General features: G+C 38.2%; 1 protein-coding gene and 1 long non-coding RNA gene across 3 annotated transcripts in view; both read right to left on the bottom strand.

Moving 5' to 3' along the window:
- The window catches only part of LOC309388140, a 432,191-nt gene that overhangs the window by 16,865 nt on the left and 389,909 nt on the right, over positions 1-25,417 (bottom strand). The gene's annotated exons all lie outside the window — the stretch shown is intronic.
- KIF26B (kinesin family member 26B) overlaps positions 1-25,417 on the bottom strand; it is a 308,871-nt gene that overhangs the window by 16,865 nt on the left and 266,589 nt on the right. For both annotated transcript variants that reach the window (XM_081945182.1, XM_081945183.1), the window contains exons 11-12: positions 17,082-17,244; positions 10,262-13,646 (exon numbers count right to left, since the gene is read on the bottom strand). In XM_081945182.1, coding sequence (XP_081801308.1) covers positions 10,262-13,646; positions 17,082-17,244 — 3,548 coding nt within the window. The remainder of the gene's footprint in view (positions 1-10,261; positions 13,647-17,081; positions 17,245-25,417) is intronic.

Genomic DNA, 25,417 nt, shown 5'->3' with positions numbered 1-25,417 from the left:
CTGGGATAAAACTACACTACCTTTACTACACCAAATGATTCTGAGGAATATATGAAGTGAGATGGTAAGGTTTGCAAAGGCTGTAATATATTATATACATTGATATGCATGATATACATATACTCCTGGAACATCAGGAGATTTGAGAAGGTTCTCATCCATCAGTGTGTCTATTCATAAGATAATATGAGCCACACCAGACAGTTCTCCTATTGCGACTCTAACAATATAAAAAGAGGCCTGTTTGTTTTCAGCTTCCAAAGTTATATAGCTCCAATGGCCAAATTGCCCATAAGGAAATTTCATTTAGTGGCCTAACTTGATTGACTGTAATTTCTACCACCTGTTTCTGAGAGGATCAAATAATTCCTTTAGGTGATCTCTTTTGGTCAAAGTCTAGCCAGGAAAGAAATGTAACAATAAATAATGTAATAGTTGTAATGCAGCTGTAGGACCATAACTAGAGGCCTGTTATGTGGATTAAATATCATGTAGTAAAAGGAGAAGAGGAACAGAGTTAAATCACACTGGTGCAGAAGTTTTACAATTTGAGTCTTTCCATACCATTCAGAAATCCTGTATAGCAAATCTAATATAGTATGTGTGTATTTTCATATTAAAAAATTAAAGAATTCAGAAATACATATTTTTCTCTTAGGACAAAATGACATGTAATGAAAAACAGAAAGTTCAAGTTACTCCTAACTCTTGTATTTTTACCCACCCTGTACATAATTCTTCTACAAAGAGTGTAGCAGCTTTGAAATGCTTATAGTTGTATTACTGAATTGTTGAATATTTGTTTCAAAGTGTCAATATATTTTGACTTCGAATAAGGATTTTAAATTCCTAGGTGTCCAGCAGATGATACATTTATCCTCTGGATAAGTGTATGGCTTATCTTGGAAAGCTTAAGCAGGGGGCAACAGTCAGTACTTGAATAGGAAACCCAAGGGAATCCCAAGCTTGTTGGAAAGACCTCCCATCAAGAGCTCTTCAAATATATCCCAGAAGAAGACAGGGGCAATCTGATATCATACTGTTTTCAGGAACACTCTACGTTTCATGCCTTCTGCATGCAGGAAATATGGCATAACATCAACCCAGGTAGAATAAAATAGAATAGAATATTTATTTCTAAGCCGCACCCTCTCCCGAAGGACTCGGGGCGGCGTACAATAAACAAATAGAATACAAAGTACAATACAAATCTGGACAGGACATACATATGACAAGGACGTATATAAGACGTATACAAGGAGGAGGTAGGCTGATAGCTGTAAAACAATTAAAAAGTCACAATACTTAAAAATCCCAATAAATAAATTCAATTGAATTATACTAATAAAAACCCGTCAGGAGCGATATAGTTAGATCATGGTTGAGCCAGGCCAGCTACTTGGAATAGGTGGGTCTTTAGCTTAACTCGGAAGGAACGGAGGTCAGACGTAGTCCTGATATCCGGAGGGAGGTCATTCCACAGGGCTGGGCCCGCCACAGAGAAGGCTCTACTCCTAGGCGCCGCCCCTCGACACTGTCTGGTGGACGGTACCTGGAGGAGTCCCTCTCTGTGCGAGCGAATTGGTCGCAGGGATGTATGGGGCAGAATACGATCCCGCAAGTAACTAGGTCCTGAGCCATGGAGCGCTTTAAAGATAGTTATCAAAACCTTGAAACGCACCCGATAGACCACAGGAAGCCAGTGCAGCTCGCGCAGGAAAGGTGTCACATGGGAGTACCTAGTACTCCCCATAATTACCCGCGCGGCTGCGTTCTGGACCAGCTGTAGCCTCCGGGTGCATTTCAAGGTAGGACAGAGCTGCTGCCTTCAAACAGTGTTAGAACTTTATTCCAGTTTTTCTCCTGTGACTTCATAAGTTATTGACATACCAGTACAAAAAGGATGGCCACTGTCTTGAACCTGACATAATATGGCTGAGTCTATAGTTCAGCTAGTGTAGCAACATCTAATGGGTACAATAATATAGAAAGAATAGAAAATAAACATGTATTTGATGAATCAAAGATATATTGATACATATCGTTCCTTTATTATGGAAGTACTTAGCAGAGCATAAATATATGGTTTAAGTTTGAGTAATAACATTGGTCCTTTCACTGGGTTGAATTCTGAGTAAAACCCAAAGAATCATCAAAAACAATCAACATTTTCATTTCAATCGATTTGCCAAGGGCAATTTTTTAGTTGTGCCAGTTAGTTCATTCAGCCAGACGCATCTCTCTTGCAACTGCTCTGCCTACCTTCATTAATTTTAAGGCCTGCAAATGAGCTTTACTGTCAGGAGGCAACTCCTCGCTGAACATGGCAGATTGACAAGTAATTTGGGAGAAGTCCCAGAGAAGGCGGTGGTAACAGCAGGCAGTGCCCAGTACTCCAACCTCCCAGTGGTGATTCTTTTCCCCAAACATTTCATTTTAGTGAGGCTGGATTTCAACTCGTGATTGCTCTGCCAGCTGTCTGATATTTATGTATCCAGAAATTAGTTTGAGCTGATGATTGGCCCAAGCATGCTAAATGTTTTCCTTTCAATGAATCAATACAATTCTTTTTTCCCCTTCTCTTCCAAAAGATGAAGCAATTCTGATATACAATTATATTCCTTTAAGTAAATCCAAGCAAGCTAAGTCATCAGATTTTGTTTTTAAGTGGTCAAGCACTGGCCAATTCAACTAAGGTATGTCCCATGGAACTTTCCACCACATTACTCCATTGTTACTTCCTCTGTTAAAACATGACTGTGTTTATGAAAAACATGATATAGTAGTTGAATTTGTAAAAAGGGTTCATCTTTTCAAAGCTGAGGGGAAGGAGGGATAAAGAGAGGGGTGGAGGGAGGGAACACAACATCCTACCCTCCAAGCACAGATGTTTTGAATCTCATTTTACCATCTCTACATCCTGTTCAGCCTTCAGATTTAAAAAGGTCCCTAAGCACACAGATGTATCAAGGCCTTCTATACTATGAACTAGAAATGTAAACCTATCCCCCTGTATTATGAATTACCACCTCAACTTCCATTGTCATCAATTGTGATGAAGAAACTAAAAAGCAATTATGCTTGCTGCTGTTGGGTTCAAGAGGATCTTGATTTTAAAACCAAATAACACATGTTGTCCAATGCAAAGCCAATCATCATTCTTTTGCTTTCTTATTCATCTTAAAACAGGACAGATTCATTATTATTTTTTTGAGCTGAGAAGAAATTACACACTTGATTGGTTAAACATTTGTATTTTTGCATCATCTGTCAAGGACTTGGGGACTTAATACTCTGTATAACATATTTCTTCATTACCCTACAGATCCTTTGGATTGCAACTTAGAAATTCTAGGTTAGAAACTTTCCAGATTCAATTCTGAAAATCTCAGAAGAGAAAATACTTCCTGTATTATGGCTACTTGAGTTTTTGAACATATTGTATTATTGCTTTTCTGTCATCCAAAATCACAAACCTGTGAAATAAACTATTAAAAAAAGAACAAAGCGGAAAACTCATAGCTTTTTTAAAAAAAATAAAGTATCTCCTCTTAAATAACTAACTAATAAACCTGATTTTCAGAAAGCATAGATGAAAATTTTAAGCCATTACAAGCAGAGCTGATGAGTTAATCAGTTCTTCATAATTCCTCTCTGGATAAGGAAAGAAACTGAGACTGCACAACTGTTCCAGTCAGTGCTCCTTATGAGGAGACTGTACACAGCAGTCTCTGTTGGGTTTAGCACTTTGGGAGATGAGAGAATGCCATCTTCTCTCAAACCATACTTGGCAACTTCCCAGTCTAGTTATCAGTCTTGGATTTTCCCATCCAAAGACTAACCGTGTACAACCCGCTTAGAGTTTTGAAGTTTAAATGGCTAAATGTGCTTAATTGAATATGTCATTCCCATTCTCCCCTGCCCAGTGTGCTATATGGACTAAATGTGTTTAGTAGTCACAGCATGCAGTATAGGCAGGAAAGTTAAAGTTTTGCTCAAAGAGAAAACATGGCTGGCAACCAGAAGGGCACATAGTATAACTTAATTGCTTTCCTGCACCCTCCTTTACATTTCAAACCCATTTAAGCTTGAATCAGTCTCTCCATGAACACAGTTTTTGTTAAGATTTGTTAAAAACAACAACAATAAAAGAGGTCATATTTAACCATACTGCTCAAACCTGGAAAACTCAAGAATTGGATTCTCTCTGAAAGCAGATATCCATATAAACTTTTGTGAGCTTCCATAGCAATGATATTGAGCTAATCTAGCTCTGACCAATTTTGAGTTTCTCAATTTCACTGGCTAATCACCCCCATGAAACAACCAATCAACAAGCAGGCAGGTCTGAAAGATTCTATGATGTGTTCTCGTTCTGTAATAAGCTGTTCTCTAGACTGGACATAAATATCCATGTCTTAAAATACCAAGCACACACACCTCTTTTCTGAACTGCCTTGCACTAAATTAGTTTTATCATCAATAAAAAAATATATTATTCAGGCAAACCAAGTTATTTGATCTGCCTGTAAAATGGATATGATATATAAAAAGAAAAGAGTATCTATGAGAGGGAGGAGATAATGAAATTTCTGCATAGTTTTTGAAAGCTGTTTCAAATGATACTTACTCCATGCTCAGGAGCTTGCAAAGGGTTGGAAACATCTTAAGGGAAAGGAATTGGAACCCAATAAATAACACATTGGAAAAACCCAAAGCATTTGTGAAGATTGTTTAAGAGCCTGAGTGATGCCTTCAATGCATATGAAAAGCTTAATTGCAGGTTTGTTTCAATCATGATTGTACCACTTTTTTCTCCCAAAGTTTATGTCTAACAATGACATAACTGAAAACACGATATGCATAATAAGCAAGTGGACTTTTCGTAAAAAGGCTTCCTTTTTTTTCTGGTAAAGTTGCTGCTTTGCTTTTTTCTCCAATCTTTTCTGCAATTTAGCTCTAGGATCAGGAAGCAGGTTCATCCCCCACCCCTCAACACACACACACACTTATCACTCTTTGATCAGCAAACACATTTTGTGTAGAAGCAGAGAAGCCTGTAGATGGTTTAATACAATCACTTTGTTTCACTTTCCACAAATCTTTTTTTTTAATATTATATTTCAGTTTTGAATTGCTGTAATAACACTATAGCTTGACCACATTTCCTCCAGTATTATAAAGGAACAGCAAAGTCATGTCTATCTTCCATTATCATCTCCTCCCCCCCCCCCCAATGCTCACAGTAGTGGATATTTTGATTCTTCCAAAGTCAGAGTGAGTACATATCTCGTCTCAATATTACAAAGTTCTCCTAAGTACTGTAGGTAATCATCCTTTAGTCCCTAGATCACTTTGCCATCTCAAAGGATCTCAGGTATTCAGTAATGCACTTTCAAAAAAAGGAAAATTTTGAGGAGGCAGTGAGACAAGAGTATTTGTTTGCACAAACTGATGGAGCTTCAAAAAGTAATGGTGAAATTTAACGGTGTTCATGATTTGCTTAAGTCTTTGTGGCCTTTTTTAGTAGGAACTGATGTCGATTCATATTGATCATGCCCGACAGCTAGCATTTCTGTTAATAATATTCATACATAAACCAGACAAGGTCACCTGACCTGAAATGAACTTATTTACCCCATCATATTCATTAGGGCAATGAGTATTCATGGCAGGAAATCAGGTAGGTTCCAGTGCTCTTGATAGCACACGTCAAAATAGTATTCAAATGGAAATGCTGTGCTTCCTGATTTTAAAATAAAACACCTCCTTTTATACATTGATACAAATCAAGAGAAGGAAATCACTCTTGAAAAGGGGAAAAACTAAAGTACTGTACTACACTTTTCATCCAAATTCAGTGTAAACAGAGTACCCTCCTCCTCCCTTTGCAGCTCAGCTTAATCTTGGTCAGTTCTGCAGTCATTTTTTGTTTTTATTATCTCATAAATCTGTTGACATAAAAAAGAATGTGCTTTCACCCTCTACGCTATTTACTGTAGGGGAAAAATACAAAGAAAATATGCTGGGAAGCAATAGATTATATCAATTCATAAGCCAGTTTCAGGGAGGGGGGTAAAGAGCCTTTGTCCTAATTTTTTTTCCCCAGTATTTAATGCAATTAAATACAACTTGTTATCTGTAAATTGGAAACCAGTACAGAAAATTCAAAAGACTGTTCTAAACAACTACCTTCTAACTCAAGATTCAGGTTTAATCTTACTCGCCCATTGCACATAGCTTTCTTTGCACAATTCAATCGAGATGAACTTTACACATTATGCTGAAGATCAATAGATGCAAACTCTACCAGGGTAACAGGGCAAGCAATTCCCAGGGAGTCTGCTGCAATGGACCTCAAGGGTCAACCCATCCAAATTCCTGCATTATGCCAAGGTTTGCTAGACCATTTTTGACAAATGCTTATTATACCCTTCTAAATGTTGCTGACAGAGGATCTTACTCCATAAGAACAAACATGCAATTGGTGTATGTCAAGCAAGAGAAATACCTCCAATGTCATCATAGGTTGACACCGAATGCCTTGTTTTTGGTTGAGACAACAAGGAGAGCAGAGGATTGTGACATTAACATGGGATGACTAGCCTTTTTTGGTTTTAGCAGTAGAATTATTGGTAGAAATCTGGAATTGTATTTTCTATCCAGCCTACTTTTGTTCAGGAACCTATTCATTTACATTCTAGACTGCTATCTTCTAGTATCATGGGAAACTAGTAAGCTACTCTACCAGGGGTGGGTTCTGGCAAGCACTACTGCTGGTTCGCTCGTGTGTGTGCTGCACACACATGCGCAGTGCAATTAAAATTGTTCTGCAAATGTGCAGATCTGAAAAACAAAATGGTGGCACCTATGGCACTGCCCGGAGAACCAGTTCGGGGGCCTGGCAGGCCTGGGTTGCTGCCGGTTCCAGCGACCCAGGCCACCAAACCACTACTGGTTCGGCCAAAACAGTCTGAAACCATAGGAACCCACTACTGTACTCTACGGGTAGCATTGATTTTATCCTCCCCCATGAACTCCTTCCACAAGGGCACAATTATTCTACATTGCAATATGCATCTTTGTTTGTTTATGTATTAAACTCTCCTTGTTGAATGGCAGTTTCTTACAAATGATAATGCAACTGCAGCATGGAAGACTACTCAGGCTGAATCACAGCCCCACCTCACTTTTTCCTACCAGGAAAGAATTACAAATGGTGCCAATTGGGGATATGCATTTTATGTCCCTCTTATCAAAGGTGGCTTAAAAACCATTTTCTGGAGGAAGGTGATACAGCTGAGACTCAATACAGGAAAGGTCTTTCCTCCTGCAGAAGAGGAAAAGGACACATTTCTCACTCCCCTTCCATATTCTGAATGATATTGCTTTCTTTGAAAGGGAATTAACTGAACTGCATGTATTTTAAGATACTGTATATTTTTTGAGAATTTCTGGATCTCAACCAATATGCTGAACTATGAATGAAACCAAGTTTTGTTCAGGTGTGAATTTCTAGGAATTGCAGAGAAGGTAAAACCTTTAGCTGCCTACAACATGCTGTTGTCAGAATATAGGAGCAAGCATGAAATATCTTCTCTGACTGAAGCCTCTATAAATTAATCTACAGGGGGCCTTGTTTTGTGTTTAGGACTGTTTGCCTGCAGGAAGCTAATGGTAGAAATGGGCTTTTTCAATGTATTGCACAATGCTAATTCTTCATTTTAAAAATCCCACACATTTGCCCATGTGCAGAATTATATTTTATATGCCAAATGTAAAATACAGAATTATATTTTACATGCCAAATTCCCTCCATTTGATCTGAATTTGAACCACAATGGAATAATTAATTTCTCCCTCCCCAGGGCCTGATTCGGAGTGGTCTCTCTCTATATGCAGTTTACTTTTAAATCAGTCTCGTTGTTGATTCATCTATTGCTTAGATAGATCTAGAAATAGGTTTAGATAGATCAAGATTTATCCAACACTAGATCAAGAACCTAGTTTCATCAATTTATTCAAGCAGGTTTCAAGTGGTTTGGTAGATATTGACCAATGGATCATTGCTGGATGTGATTTCATTTCTCTGGGAATAATTCAATGGTATATGAGTCAGTTTGGTGTAATGATTAAGGCATTAGGCTAAAAACCAGGGAATCATGAGTTGGGTGAACTTGGGCCAGTCACTTTCTGTCAACCCTAGAAAGAAGATTATGCAAACCACTTCTGAAATACCTTGCCAAGAAGAAAATTAAAGTTATTTAGAGACGAAAGAATTGGGTACTTTTGTTGACAGCCATCCTAGGAAACATTTACTTCTTCTCTGCCCTTCTTTTATTAAGAATGAAAGACCAGTCTGAATCACCATCATAATAATGTATGGGCAGATAGTGAGGGGAAAACTGAGTCTTAGGATGCTCTTAGAAATTGTACAATGAACAAAAGGGACATATGGGGTTTATGTGATGGATTGTCTTTGGAAATCAAAGGCATCAAGACAGTTAAGGGAAAAAGCAAGGACCATTGTAGGAGATTCTTCACTCCAGGGGAGAGAAAGCAGAAGAAACTCAAAATAACTACCCTTTAACTACACGAGGAATATGTTGCATGGAAGTATCCCTTTGATAGGCTTTTAACATACAGCTGCATTTTTCTACTAGCAAAGAAGATCTTTGCAGAAAACCAAGTGATTATTTCTTGAGAGCTTGACAGTCTATTAACATGTTTGACCTCTCAGTCACATATAAAAAGTCACCATTAAACATAAAAGTATACAGATATTTCATTTTGCTATCACTCAAATAAAACCACCCGATTTCCTTGGGTCCCTATGAAAGACATTTTATTTGAATTTCATTTACTGAATGTCAAGGATACTTTGAAAGATTCTTGAACTTGTGCTCTTGAGATATGTTATGACAACAACCCCATAATTCCTATCAGCCCTAAACACAGGGATAGAATCAAGATCACGTGAAGTGTTAATACCACTTTATGATCCCTTGGTAAGGCCACACTTGGAATACTGCATTCAGTTTTGGTCACCACGATGTAGAAAAGATGTGGAGACTCTAGAAAGAGTGCAGAGAAGAGCAGCAAAGATGATTAGGGGACTGGAGACTAAAACATATGAAGAACGGTTGCATGAATGGGGTATGTCTAATAGAATGACTAAGGGAGACATGATAGCAATGTTCCACTATCTCAGAGGTTACCACAAAGAAGACGGAGTCAAGCTGTTCTCCAAAGCAGTTAGAACAATTAATCAGTTGAACAACTTGCCTCCAGAAGTTGTAACTGCTCCAACACTGGAAGTCTTTAAGAAGATGTTGGATAGCCATTTGCCTGAAATGGTATAGGGTTTCCTGCCTAGGCAGGGGGTTGGACTAGAAGACCTCCAGCGTCCATTCCAACTCTGGTATTGCATTGCATTGCATTGCATTGCATTGCATTGCATTGCATTGCATTGCATTCTATTCTATTCTATTCTATTCTATTCTATTCTATTCTATTCTATTCTATTCTATTCTATTCTATTATGATTAGAAATGATCAGAGCTGCCGTCTCAGCATATCTGAAATGCACAAGGTTGGCAACAGTTGTTTTAGTAGACAATGTTTTGGTCTTCCTCAAATTATCACACGGAGTCTTCCAAGAAGGAAATTCCTCCCCTCCCTCTCAGAAGAGACCCTTGCCTTCTTGAAATGCATCCACCCAAGGACCTGGGTGGTCCTGATCTGGGTGGTTCAAAATCTGGGTGGCCTATTAGCATTTTGTAAGCTTTGAAGACCTGCCTGTTTCCTAAGCATTAAGGCCAGTTAGGCAAGACTGTTATGGATGGGATTTTAGGACTGGAATTCATCATTTACCTCAGGGCATCATGGGTTATTGTTTTTTAATTGCTGGGTTTTTCAAATCTTTGTATGCTACCCAGAGTCACTTCTGTGAGGCAAGCGGCCATATAAAATCTCTTGATTAATTTAGTGAATTAATTTCAGGAAAATACACTGCGTTTCCTGGCAGCCTCCATTCCAAAGTGTCAGAATGCAGCATCCGAGTTCTACATTTATAATACAGGATAGATACATACTCATATTCTGATTTTGTGCACTGCCACCATTAAGCATTATTAATTACCACCTGCCTCCCCCACCAATTGTTGAATGCTTACTTTGCCATGTGGTACAAGTCTAACTTACTTGGAAGCTCAACTTGCTATTTGCAGAGCTTTTCTCAAGACACCCACCGGGGACATACCTGTATTTGAACGTTTTTTGGGGTTTTTGAGGCTTCGGCACCTGCCACTGATGGAGCTGCTGTTCTCACTCATAGAGTCTTGTGCGGATGAAGTGCTTCCTGTGGCTTCACTGTCTCTGATCATGCTCTCATATCCACTGCTTCCTCCACTGTGGTAGAACAGAGCTGTTTTCCCCATGGCTGGAGGAAGCTCCCCACTCAGGACACTGCTGTTGTCACTTCCGTGGCCACTGCTGCAGCGATGAGGCTTCCTAGGAGGTGTGATCTTGCTGTATGGTGAAGGGAGCAAGTGAACAGGGGGTTTCTTGTCCCCATGAGCACTGCTGCGTTCATCTGTGTCTGAGTTCCTGCACAGCTGCATTCCTCGGGTGCCAGCGTTTCCTTGCAGCAGTTCTGAAATCCTCCCATTAACAGCTCTGAGGGGCAATTTGGAAGAAAGACCAGAGCTTCGGTTCCTGCTAAGAGACTGAGTTGACCAGGACATATTCTTTCCATTTGGAGGCAAGCTTGAACTCTGTCCCACAGACTGAGGAAGGGACTTGGTTGAAAAGCTAAGGGTTTTGGTAGTGGACGCAGCCAGGCTTCGAGCCTTTGGACTTGCCAAAAGGAGCTTGCTCACAGCCGAGATCTTTGATTGACTGGCTTTTGGTGAAGCTCCTGCAGACTGGGAAAAGCCAGAGTTTGTTGGGGAGGACATTGCATTGCGGTTGAGGCTTCTGCTGGCTCGGGGCATGGTGGTGTCTTTCCCAGTGTTCATCTTGGAGCTGACAGAGGATAAGCTTTCTGCCCTTTCCAAGGACAGGCATTCGTAATGACTCCCACTGGACCTTCCAAGAGAATTGGTTCTGCTAGCCAGCTGTTCCAGTTTTGCACTAAATAATTTACTACTGCTATTGTTCCCACTCTCCATACTGGAACTCTTTTGTTTCCCATTCAGTTCATCAGGAAAGCTAGCCAAAAAAGATGGCAGTTGGTTGGAAGGGCTGCTGGTACTACTGCTACAAGCACTGTGCTGTGGACTGGCTCTATTCTTCTGGTCAAGGCTAGATTTCCTCACAGGAGGTAATGGTGGTGTTCCTTTGGGGCGGGTAAGAACACCGTGCTTGGGAGAAGCTACCTTCCTTTCTAAACTTGCTTTGGATGTTTGGGAAGAGCTCAGGCTACCGCTCTCCTCTATATAATGATGGGAAACCACATCCAGTTCCTCCAACTTGTTGGTCTTCTGGAATCCTCTGCTAAGGCTGCCATTTTTCAAACTGTCAGTAGAATGAAGGGGGCTGTGAGTTGCAGAACCCAACAGTCCCACTTCACATTCATCTACCACCCTCCTTGGGTTTTCAGTTCCTGGAGAACTCGAAATCTCTCCGCTGCTGGTACTGAACCTGTCGGCAGAATTCTGTTTCTTATTTTGCCCAGGTACTGTTCCAGTCTTGAGACCATGTTCATTTTTTACACTATCTTCCCTCTTTAGCCAAGGATCATCAAATTTTAGGTCTTTTCTTGCAATGGATTCTTTTCCCTCATGAGGATAGGAAGTTCTGGCTGATGATGATACTGCTGATATGGCCTCACTACTTTCCTGGGCTTTAAAAGAATTAACAGCAATACATGGGAATATTGTAATGTTAGTCTTCATTGGAATGAATTCTTCGCAACTGCTTAAGCTTGTAGTGTTTGATATTGTGACGGTAGTCTTTTCCATGGCTGATATTTTACAGCTTCTGATGGGAGATAATTTATTAATATTTCTGTCAACCCCTTCTGGCAATACAAACATATCCTCAGTACAACGATTCTGCTTGTCATTGATGCAAACTGCACTATTTTTTTGAATTGCTTTTGCAAGTTCGGAAGGAGGAGCTTCTGCCATTGCTTCTCCATGACCATAGCATGCCTGTGCTATGAAACTGTGGCATGACTGTTCACCATCACTCCCAGTACTCATTTCACTCAGCCATGAGCTAATAGAGGAACGTCTACTTTCAGCTTCTTCGGCTTTGTCCACCGGCCCCATTTTTGGAAGAGGCAGGAACTGGGTAATGCTTACTTCAGAAATGGGAGCTGTGCTGGAGTAGCACTCAAGATCTTCACTAATACTGCTGATAATGCTAACTGGTCTAGACCCGGAAGCCAATGCTTGTACAGAACAATCACTGTTAAAACTGATGATACTTGTTGGCCGCCCGTTTTCCAAAACTCCACTAATGGTCAGCTCTTCAACTAGGGTAAATACCAGCTCATCCTCCCCATTAAGTTCTAATGGCTGCTGCACTGTGACCATAGTTGTACTCAAAATCTCCTGCTTTGACTCTGGAGAAAGATATTCTTGTTGCTGCTCTACATTGTCAATCAATTCTCTGTAATCAATGTTGCCAGAAGAAAGTGACTTTTTCAAGAGCTGAGGACTCATTCCAATGGGAGGGGTGCGGGTTTCAGATTGCATCAGAGATTCACTGGATACCATGCCCGAATCTTTGCTTAATGATGATGGTGGCGGTGCTGGGTTGGGCAATACTCCTTTCTGAGTATAAACTTTGCACCTCTGAGAAGGAGAAGCTGGTGGTTTGTAATCGGAGGCCTTTGAAAGGCTTGCAATACCAAGCCGCGGTGATCCCATTGGCCGTGGCTTGCTTTCTATGAAGCCACAGCTATTAAGGCTTTCTCGACTGCTTTGCAGGTCTGTGCAGTGAGGTTGCTGAGAACTATTAAACTGGCTACTAGGACTGCCTGTAACATGCCAATGGTTCTGGGGAGAGGAAATCTCATTAAGCATCCTACTATGAACAGGGGAGTGACCTCCCTGGATTTTGCTAGCTGCAGCATTTAAATTTTCCTTGGCATCGTTATCAGGTTCCTGGCAGACCACCAAGTCATCTTCCCTGCTTGGCTCTGATGCACTACGGTGCTCTGCCTCTTGGCCTGATAAAGGACATTTAGTCACTGGGTCTGAGTTAAACTGAACTGGTAGTTCTTCAAAAAGAAATCTGTCTGTCTCTTCACTGCCATCAATGCAGTCTAACCGCTCTTGGAGTTCTGCAAATGTATTGCACTTCAAGCAATCTCTTTCAGGGGCTGTTTCATTCATTTCTTCCAACTTGCCTTCATTTTTAGTTTTCTGAAGAGCAGGAACTATAGGGACAAAATCAGGGGGACCTTCATTATCAGTCAACTCCTTATCAGAAAGAGCTGTCCCATTAGGGCCAACATAAATGACAGTGTCACATGACTGTTCACTGCTGGAAGAATAATCTGGGTCATTTGATAAATGAAGAATTGGGAAGTCTGGATCAACAACATTCCGTGAATGGAAAGGTCTAAGTTGGGTTGGTCTCCTCATTCTCCCTTCTTCACAAGAACTTTCTCCTCCAGAAGAGCTTGATGTATACTAGAAATCAGAAGAGAGAGATGAAAAGTTAGAAATCCAAAAAAGGCTTTCCAGAACCATGCATTCAAGTAAGCAGTGATATGTCTTCCAATATTTGGAATGCCATTGTGCCTCATTCAGGATAAGGCTTTCCCAGTCTGATGCTCTCAGTTATAAAATACTCAGTTATAATGCTCAATGGGGATTTTGACAGTTCTGAACCCAACAAATGCGGACAGTACTAGAATGGGAAAGAGTGCAGTAATTTGTCACAGTGTATTAGGGAATATCTCCACAATAGTTGTGCTGCCTGATGTCATGGCGAAAATGGTCAAATCCTTAAAGAACACAACTGCACAGATTGCTTGTACATTTTAAGCAGGTCCATATGCACGCACGCATGCACACACATGAAAAAAAAAACCACACACACATACACACTGACCATACTGCTATTTAGGATAGCAACATCATGAGTAAAAAATAATTTCGAGGTGAAAGGAATAGTAATTGATTTCAAGCATTTTAATTCTTTAGTGACTTCTATTCATTATAAAATTTGCAAACATTAGCATTTCTCAGGTGCACAGAGAAGCAATGTGATCCTCAGAATTCTATCTAAAGTCATATTTTCAGCCACTCACTATATCTCAATACAACAATATTACAGAGTCAAATATTGTGCAAACTAATTTTAAAAAAAACTCCAAATCATGCTTACTAGACGACTTAATGAGTCATATTTTTGACATTGTTGCTTAAGTGCATAACTTGGGAAAAATATGATAATGCTGGAAGATGATAGCAGCTGATCTTGCTTTCAAATCTCCCACACTATCTGCTTCTCCACTAGAGAGTTTTCACTAGATCTCATACAAGCCTCAAAATACTGATTGATTTGTTAGGCCTATAATTAGCCAGGTGAAGACACTTCCTTAGGAGAAAGAAATATCTTGACCTTTCTATCCTTAAGTTATGTATTTTGTTTTGCCTACTTTCAACAACCACATAATCCCCAAGAGCTACCAGAACATTTGAAAATGAAGATAATTCACTCTTACAAAAACAACAACAATTCTTGAGTCCTTCCAGCTAGCACTTCTAATATAAACACTGATGGGAAATGTTGGAACTGTTGAAATTAAGGCAAGATCTAAGACAAGAAAGATCTCTGCCAGAATTGTCCCCAAACTGGTCAGATCTAAAAAGCAAGGTGCAAATGACTTTTTGAAAAAATTAGCTGGCGCTGGGTCTATATTTGTACACAGATCACAACATAGCATTTCTTAAACAGCAATAAACTGAATGGGAGAGTTTCCAGAAGGTAATTTTTTTCTCTAACCATAATTATGAAAATAATCATTTATTTGTTTACTTGACTTAGATGCCAACCAACCCCATTCAATTCTGGGCTAAAGAATTTAAAAGAAAGCCTTGATAAATCTGAAAGGTTTTGAAACAAAATGGTTGGATCAAAAACTGTATAGTTCAGGGTATGATAACAGAAGACCCATTTGAGGAAAAAGAGCAGTGCATTTGAAGGAAATAACACATTACTAATTATATGGGGAAGGCTCTGTTATGGTTTATGGTTGTGTGGGAGCCAATGACACAGGAGATATTGCGTGTGAAAGGAAGAAAGATTTTCAAGTAATACACTTAACCTTTTTAGAATTGTTTTGTTTATAATATCCAGAACTTTCCCCTCTCTGAAAATATTATTACGCTTATTATTTTGAATCTATGCTAATATTTCAGTGTTGTTGTATATAGGTATTCTTTTCTTTTGCTAATTTCACCTAATAATTTTAAAGCATATTTATATGGAAAGTATAATAAGCATGATTGATTTGTTTATGGAAATAAGGGAGCAAAGGAGTGATGGGAGGTTCTGAATTTGGGTGAAACATTTATTTGGAAGAATGGATTCAATTAAATATCAACGCACTCTAGATCAGTGGTTCTCAACCTGTGGGTTGGGACCCCTTTGGGGGTCGAATGACCCTTTCACAGGGGTTGCCTAAGACCATCAGAAAACATAAAACAAGTTTATGGTTGGGGGTCACCACGACATGAGGAACTGTATTAAAGGGTCGCGGCATTAGGAAGGTTGAGAACCACTGCTCTAGATGTCCCTCAGTCACTGAAGAAATTGAACTGGAAAAGAAGTTGGCTGTTTCAACAAGACAATGACCTGACTCCACCCTTGCAAAATCAGCCATAACATACTTGCAGGAAAGAAAGATAACCAGTTTGGAATGGCCTTCACAGTCCCCAGAGTTGAACGAGATTAAAAATCTGTGAAAAGACATCAAATCTAGAGTGCATGTAGGGATAACTAAGAGTGCCTCTGAGCTAGAACAGTTCTGTGAGGATGAAACAAAACAAAACAAAGAACAGAAAGCCTGTTTGCTGGCTCAGGAAATGTTTGGAAGTTGTTACTGCCACTAAAGATGCTAGAAAATGTTAACTGAAACAATATCCAAAGTTCTTCACCTGCCATGTTAACTTCTTTATTATTGTGAAACTGCAAACAACCGCATATAAATAAAAAGTATGCGATTCCCAATTTTCAGTGGGAAACAACAATGTAAAAGGTTTTATTTATTCATTTATTTATCAGTCAAATAGCTGTCCATCTTATGGAAAGTGACTCTGGGCAGCATACAACAAATGTGAATACATTTGTTTAAATATTTTAAAAATACCAAGCCCAGGGCCCCCATTGAAAACAGCTTTGAAAATTCTGGCTGTGTTATCTTTCTGTGTTTTCTTTGTGTCACTTCAGCGCTGCTCTAATTTGCTAAAACAACTTTTTAAAAGGTAGCATTGAGAAGTAATATTGCACTCAATAAACATTACAGCCACAACTTCTCAGTAAATATCTTCATCTTGCAAATGTTTTATTTCTTCAGAAGATTTCACACGGCTCAGATCAGAAATTGAGCTTAATTCACACACTAACTGCTAATATTGGCTTAAAATGCCCTGACAAGCTTGTACTTGAAAAAGTAATGAAGAAAATTACAGGGAAATTAACATTGATGTCACACACAACAACCTATTGTTTTGCAAAGGTTTCTTTCTATGAACAGTCTGTTGGATAGCAATAATTGTGGAATCTGTTCATTGATCTCAAAAAATTGATTTATATTCCGCAGGCGATTAATATGAATTATGAGAAAGAAAACTGAATTTCAAGCAGCTCTCTGTACTAATAATATTTTAAGAAAAGAACACAAGTTCTCTGCCATGTATGTGGCTGTTAAAAGCACTGCATAATTCACTAAGTACAAAACATATGACTCCCCCTCCTTTCCACACGCACTCTTAAATGTACTGCCATGCACTCAAAGACCATGAATATTGATTTCTGTGGAGGTGGCCTTCCATTTATTTACTATCTTGGGCTGCTTTGCTTTTTTCCAATGAATGACAACCAAAGACTGCCCTTACCTTAGTTTTCTTTTTCTTCATTCTTAAAACCCTGGATGCAATCTGGATAGTAGAAAGGGTTTCAGCATAGTTTCCTGCAGCTGCTGAAATGTGAGCTATCATGGTGGTACGGCAGTTCATGTTCCCAAGGGACTCTCGGAGCAACATGGTCAGCTTGCTGTCTCTGCAAAATAAAAAGAATTAAGGCTGCATTAGTGAGCGATGTTTCACTAGCACTGTCAGAATCAAACCCTGGGTTTTAGCAGGATTTCATCCTTTTAATGGAATGCTAATTAGCACTGTTCTTAACGATTCTAGTGTACTACATGTGCAGTTGAACAAGTTGGTAAATGATGATGCTTCCCTTTTTGTATATTTTCCTGCTCCTGCTTTCGGTAGAGGAAACTGACTTGTGGAAAACCAGAATTTCCAGGGGAAATTCTACTGCACCAAAAGGATGAAACACAAAGGAAGACGAAGACCTCCAAAAATGGTACAGGCTTCATCTCTGCTGATTTCTTTTTGATGAATGAAGACGAGATTGGTTTCTGCCGCTTATGTTTCTGCCACATTCTGTGTAAACTTAATGGGCTCAGTTTTAAAATTCTAATGTCCTGCCACATTTTTTCTTGCACACTCTGTGATGGTAATTAGACCTGGAAATGGTACTGAATAACAATTGCTTTGGTAATGAAGAACTTGGGTAAATCAGAATGCTATTTGGTTTATTCCTATGTGCAAATGTGAGCTGTCAAAAATTAAGCGAAAGTGAGAAAAGAATGAATGAATGAATGAATGAATGAATGAAAGAAAGAAAGAAAGAAAGAAAGAAAGAAAGAAAGAAAGAAAGAAAGACCTTGCTGTTGTCAGCAGTACCTAAGACAATTCAGAAGTGAAATGGTCCCTATGTGTATTTGCTGGTGATGAGAAGCATTAATTCAGTGCTACTAACATGAGCATCCACTGGGAGATGCTTCTGTGAAAGCTCTGCTAAAATGGATAGGAATTGAACAGGAGAAATCTGCGATTCACTTAAAAACTATACCCTGTTATTTCTTAATGAGATTCATCTCCTCCTGAAATGCCACACAGCATCTCTTCAAATGGTAATGACATGTACATCTGACAGATTAGTCAGTCTATCTTGGTTGTCTGCTAAGGAATACATATATACAGATATACATATACATATACATTCTTCTCTCTCTCTCTCTCTCTCTCTCTCTCTCTCTCTCTCTCTCTCTCTTTCTTTATCTATCTATCTATCTATCTATCTATCATCTATCTATCTATCTAGTGTATATGTATATATGTGTTTGTGGGAGAGAGAGAGAGCACGCTGGTATGTGGGTGCATATGTGTGTGTGTGTGTGTGTATGTGTATGTATGTATGTATGTATGTATGTATGTATGTATGTATGTATGTATGTATATAGTGAGACAGTGAGACCAAAGAGGGGAAGAGAAGTGAGGAAAAGAAAAAAAAAGTGTTGACTTCCTCTGTTACAGTAAAATAAAGCATTCACATCAAACCCTAATTTTTGCTTTTCCATAGTAATATAAACTAGCTATTTCTATAAACACTTATAAGTCTAATCGGTAAAACCCAAAATCAAAGCTTCACTTTTTCCACCTCAAGTACAAAGTTCAGAAGCGGTCTCCATGTGACAACCAAGGTACTTATATTCTTTTTTTAATTGAAATGGTCAATTTAGCCATTTTGGCCAACTCCATCAGCTTCTGTAGCCGTTTGTCTGTGGTGGGAATTGAAACGTCTTTCCATTTGTTTATACATATCATGTATGTTTGTGGATGTGGGTCTATACCAGGGGTGGTATACACTTAACTTTCCTACCGTTCGCAAATGCAAGCATGTGTGCACATGCACATACCGAGCCACCTCTGTGCATGCGCATATTGAGCCACCCGCGATTTCCGCTACTGGTTCGGGAGATCCAGTCCGATTCCGAACCAGTAGAATACCACCTCTGGTCTATACACACTCATACATACAGAGACTCATTTGTAAGGATGCAGAAGCATTGACTGAAATATTTCCTTTAAATTTGAAAGAAGCCTGTAATTCTCCCCTACCCCAACAGACACTCTCTTAAATATGTACAACTGGAATGAAAATAATTTTGTGGGCACAGTGCAAGGATGAATATTAAAATATCCGGTCACATTACATTTTATAAAATCCATAGTCATAATGTTCTAATTTTGATGTGATTCTCTAGCATTAAAATGACCTGGGGAGAGGTGCTTCCAGACAAGACTTTCATGTGGGTGTTCCATCATTTTATTGAAATGTCCCTGGTGAGCCTGTCTCAGATGCAACTCTTCAAGGCACAGTGCTTCCCCTCCCCCAAATTACACCTACTTTCCTTAATACATTCAGAAAAATTTAACGTATCTACAGAACACTTAAAATCATCTTCTTCAAGGGTCACTTTCTGCTGGAGATGTAACACATATAGTTTGGTTATTCCATATTATTATTAGTATTTGGGGTTCTTCAATAGAATTAACATGCTATCTATAAACATTATGTTAGTATTTGAAATCTATAAAATACATGGATTTTTCAATTATGGGTGTCAACTAAACGAATTATAAAATCTTCAGTTCATTCAAACCAATGGCATGTTTCTATATACCATTGAACATCTGAATTAGGGTTGTATGTGGGTTTTTTTAAATTTAAGAAAAAGATTTTCAAGTAATACACTTAACCTTTTTAGAATTGTTTTGTTTATAATATCCAAAACTTTCCCCTCTCTGAAAATATTATTACGCTTATTATTTTGAATCTATGCTAATATTTCAGTGTTGTTGTATATAGGTATTCTTTTCTTTTGCTAATTTCACCTAATAATTTTAAAGCATATTTATATGGAAAGTATAATTTAATAAGCATGATTGATTTGTTTATGGAAATAAGGGAGCAAAGGAGTGATGGGAGGTTCTGAATTTGGGTGAAACATTTATGTGGTACAGATTGTCCTGGTTTAGCAACTGGTTGACTTGTTTAGTGATCATCTGCAATTACAACAGTGATAAAAAAAAGAAGATCTGAGACTAGTCCTCACATTCACAGCCTTTGCAGGTCTGTAAAGCTAAAGAAAGCTGAAGTAAGGTTGAAGTAAGCACAGTCATGGTTTCACTTAATGACCGCTTTGCTTAACCACTGAGTTAGTGACTGCTTTGCCAGTCCCAATTGAGGTCGCTAAATTAGGACTACCTATACTGTTAAAAGTAGATTTGGGGAGAAGAAATGGATAGGGAAGACAAAGAAAGTTTCAGAAAGAAAATAGAATGAAAGGATGAAAAAGTCCTAAATGTAAAAATACTGAAAGATAACATTCAACAATATGAAGTCAATACAAGGAAATAAATTATTGAATATGTATGAAAGAAAGAGAAAAGAACTATGCAAGAGAAGTATGTGAAGTTATGTTAATAGAAGGTATGAAAAAGGTTGTTTGATGAAATGTTGCAGTAAAAGTATAAAACATTTCAATAGTAATTCATAATTCTATTCTCTTGAAGTTACACTACTGCAATATACTTTACATGGAGACTGAACAAAATGCAGTGGCCTAATTTCTGATTTTAAAAAATGGTTCAGCAATGCTACATCTACACTGAAGCTATAGCATTGGTTAACAAGACTTCTAGGTCAAACTCAAAGTGCTGGTTTAACCTTCACGGTTTGGCATATGTGTAATCAACACACCCTGTGAGTTCCTTCTAAATGGGGTTTCTCAAACTCCTCACTAAAAGTGGGGTCAAAATGGTGGAAGGCCAGAGGTGCCTCTTCACAGTGGTGGCCCCTATATCATGTAACCCACAAAGAAAACTGCCCTGTTCTTGCCCTGACAAGTATGACAATATATAAATTTACATATAAATGTAAATCTTTAAAAAGAGCATAAAAGTATTACAATAAAAAAACATATTCCCAAAGTCTACTCTGCTATTCTACTGTTATAGAACCAGACATTTCTTTATAGAAATTTGTTTATGATGCTTGGATGCAATTACCGTATCTTTTGGAGTATAAGACACACCTTTTTCCCTCAAAGAGGCTGAAAATCTGGTGCGTCTTATACACTGAATACAGAATTTTTGCCTCCTGAAACCCCCCCTCTTCACCAAAATGGCCGTGCATAATCTTTAGGAGGCTTTGAGAGTGTTCCTGGGGGCTGGGGAGGGCAGAAATGAGCAAAAAACAGGCAGGTTTTGGCTCAATTTTGCCCCCCCCCAGCCCCCAGGAGCACTCTATAAGCCTCCTAAAGGCAATGCATGCTCTTTTTTGGACAAAAAATGGATCCGTTTTTGTGAAATATGGGTCATTTTTGTGAGGTCTGCAGAGTGCAAAATCTTTTTTTTAGTTTGCCACTTCAAAATCTTGGTGTGTCTTATACTCCAAAAAATATGGTATATATTATTGTGGGAAGTGTTTAGTTGGGAGTAGTCCTGTCTCAATAAATTTAATAACTTCCTGGGAAAAATGAAATGAAAGCTTCCCAGTGTTTCTCCTTTTTATAGCTAACGTTCTTATTTTAAAAGTCCTTCCACCATATTAAACCTTTATTTCAAGGATGCATTTCTATGCTTTTACCTTGAATGTATTTTAAGATACCTGTAGCCTTCATTCTACATATATCATATGAAGTCTATTAAATGCTGGGAACTTGTGGAAATATATTCCAGCAAAGCCACAGATATTGCTCTGAATTGCTTTTTGTCCTTTAGGTACCATTTAAGTTGTTGGTTTTAATCTCTCAAGTACTTGGTTGGCCAGTTTGCACATAATGATAATCTCTCAAGTGCATTTAATGAGGTAGTAAACAATGATCAGTCGTGCCAGCACTTCTCTCCATGACAGTGACTAAATAATCAGGAAAGTCTGTGGTTTGCTTAGCATTACAAGCAATCCATGTTCCCTGACTTACTCTGTCACAACTCAAATGCAGGAATGGGGTTTCTAACTTCGTCTTGTTTAGCTGCTCCAACTAGCAGTAGAAACCAGGTAAGAACAATTAAATTGCATACCTTAAAACACTTCCTAAATACTCTTGCATAAACCTGATTTTAAACAGTTCCACTAGGTTATTTGTTCTTTTTAGAAAGCAGTTCCAGAAAAGTAGCAGTTCTGCTGCTACTGGTAGAGACTACGGAAAGGAAGAACAAGATGGGGGCAAGAAAGAACCGGTTTACTAATACAGATGCTCAGAGGCCGATACCTGACTTGAGTGCTGATGTATTTACTTAGACAGCATGACACATCCACATTAAAAAGGATTAGGGATGGCCAGTTACAAACATAACAATTAAGACTGTTCTTGGTTGCTTATTTGTCTAGTAGGTAAGTTTGCTGTTTTTTTTAAAACAATACTTGTTTTTTCAGTGAAAAAGTGGAGTCATATAAGGCCACTGAAGAAAGGAGAGGGGTAAGAAATCATAACACTACACTACAGAGTCTTATGCAGATGGAGAAAGAATGCCTCACATGAAACCTTCTTCTGGAAGAAGTTTAATGAAGGCCTGTGCTACCAATATAAGAAAATTGTAGCCAAACTCCTTCCATCCATCCAATTTGTGTGGCCAGCCATCTCAACCAGTGATTCTAGATGGCAAATAAAAAGAAAATGAAAACAAATACAATGATACAAAATGAAATATATAGCAGCTTAACACTAAGCAAAAAGAGCGGGAGGGATTTATGTACTCTCAGGCTAGGACCAAGTTTTAATTTCCAAGCAGGAACAATAGTTTACTTAAATACAGTAAAAGTATTGGTCATAAATGAAGGAAAAGGAGGGGGGATTTGGTACTGTTTGTTTATCCTTCATTGAAAACTAGCCTAAAAAGGGGGGTGGGATTATAAACACATCAAAACTTCCATATAATATCTACCGTAGTTTCCTTTTGTCAAGTCCATATAAATCTAATTCCAAAAACTTCATTTCAGATTAGTGAGAGTGAGGAGTGTGTGTGTGTGTGTGTGTGTGTCCGTGTGTGTCCGTGTGAGAGAGAGTACAGAGTTAAATCAGGAACTACATTATTATATGTGGATATAATGAAAAATTTCAAAATTACTCAATTGTTTCTGAAAATACTGAAGATATTGATGCAACAAACCATATTGTTAGTTCCAATGAATAAATTGATAGTCCCTTTCTCAGCATATTTACACTAAGTATTTATTACAAAGTTTGGAAGTTTTGCAGATGTGCCCAATATGCTGTGCTGATTTTATCTATTTGCAGCTTCCTATGGGTACAATTAGTCAGCCCGACCACAGTACGTGGTAGCCTGTGATGTAAACAAAAGTCTATTAAATTCACAATAAAGCAACTGTACTCATTTTGCTGCTGACCTGACTTAGCTCTGAACCAAGAGACACAAAAAGTTTGTCATATAGACTTATGTATTCTCTTGTTCATCAAGAAATATTGTAATATCAAATTCTGTATAACAGTAAGCACCATTCCAAGCATTACATGTGTGGAAATTATTAACTTCAGCGCAGAAATCAATATCTAGCCTTTTATTTGCTCACACTTCCCTCAAAGTAAAACATCAAATGTCAGAGCAAAAGGGCAACAACAGATTACATTTAAGTCTCCGGGGAATATGGAGCCATCATCAGAAAAGCAGTGTAGTCTCTCTACAGACTACACATGATGGATGTGCTTCGTTCATAGGCCCTCTTTGCATTACACAGAAATCCATCCTGGGTGTTGGAATGTAACAAATTAATCAAACTGCCTTCATAAAGAACAAATGGCTTTATTTTTAACTATACCACCTCTACCCAAGCTAACTCATTTTTCCTAACTTTATCTTGGTGATTCCTTCTACTTTGCTAGAGGCTGCAGTCATCTGATTCTCTCTTATCCTATCTAAATCTGGCTCCCAAGAAGAAACAAGCAAAGGAAAATATTGCTAACCACACAATTTGTGAATACTTTGTATTTTATATTCAGACCCATTTTCCTACCAATTCTGTAATTTTCTATAAGATATACTAATGATGGAGTGCTTTGTTACTTTTCTAAATCAGTGAATAAATGGCACCAGTTTCATACAACTGCTTTAATTTAAAAATAACAACAATGAGCCAAACCACTAGTTACATATAATTGCTTTTGTGACTTTTCAGGTTGCAATTAATTAATTCAGTTCATTGGATTTTTTTTTTAATTTCACAATTTACAATCAAAATATAACAGCAATGTTCCTCCATAATAAAGCAAGTTGCATTTTTATTATATTAAAGAAAATAATTTAAGTTATAAAACATTAAATTAATTCTTATAGGCGACATGATTTGCTGAAAACATAGTCAAAAATGATATTTTAAAGATACAGACAAGTAACATAGTACAAACATTCAGAAGAGGTTGGTTTAATAGCTCATCACAGTTCTCTTTTCTTATGATCATCTTATATAGTAACTCTATTTCTAAAAATGCCATTAGAAGTCTCTGACTTTGATGTTTACTTTCTCAGTGACTGACTAGTGACTTTGTGGATGAACTCAGCAATCAATACAGTTGCTTCACACATTTTTTATTATAAATTAATTGTTCACTGACTCAGATCTTCCAGCTGATAAGAATATTTGGATTGTATGCTGTCAGGCACACATCTGCTTGTGCCAAATATAAGCAAATGTAGAACAGAATTGTATCATAATGATGTCCTGCATATTTTGTATGTGGATATGCATGTGTATGACACAGGTTGCTCTCTCTCCCACTACTTTTTTGCCCACCCATGGCCATTCTATTCTCTATTTAGATAAGGAAATATCTCTGAAAGAATGACCCAATGGGTCATGGGTTGTCTAGTAAAATAATAAAATCCAGTGCAACATATTGGCAGTACAATGGTTTCTGTACATGCTCCGCAGATTCTGTAGAGATATTGAGTTTAGTTTACATTTGTTATGTGTTATTTATGCCGTTTGAGTGTCAAATGCCTCTCTGCCTAATCCTTGACACACAGTTCTAAATATTACACAATAAGCAAAGATAGATTAGATTCCAGATCACCCTAAAGTAACATCATCTGATTATGCATGATAGTGTTTTTACTATCTAAACCAAAAGTCACAGCATATGATGGGAATTGTAATCCAATGTAAAATTTAAACAGGATATTTACATTAACTTTGGGTTTTTCATTTTGTTTTTACAATATGATGCTTAGTTTTGAACATTAATGGTGTACTAACAAGACGATTTTAATTAAAAGATAAACATAATGAAGCAAGAAGAATGAAGTAACAACAAGAGGGACCCAGTCATTGTCTCCTCCCACTGGTTGGTGCAGAGTTGCAG

This window comes from Natrix helvetica, assembly GCF_964273705.1.
Source record: "Natrix helvetica genome assembly, chromosome: 2".
Taxonomy (NCBI): domain Eukaryota; kingdom Metazoa; phylum Chordata; class Lepidosauria; order Squamata; family Natricidae; genus Natrix; species Natrix helvetica.
Note: the sequence above shows the minus strand (reverse complement) of the source record. Positions and strands in the feature narration are given on the sequence as shown.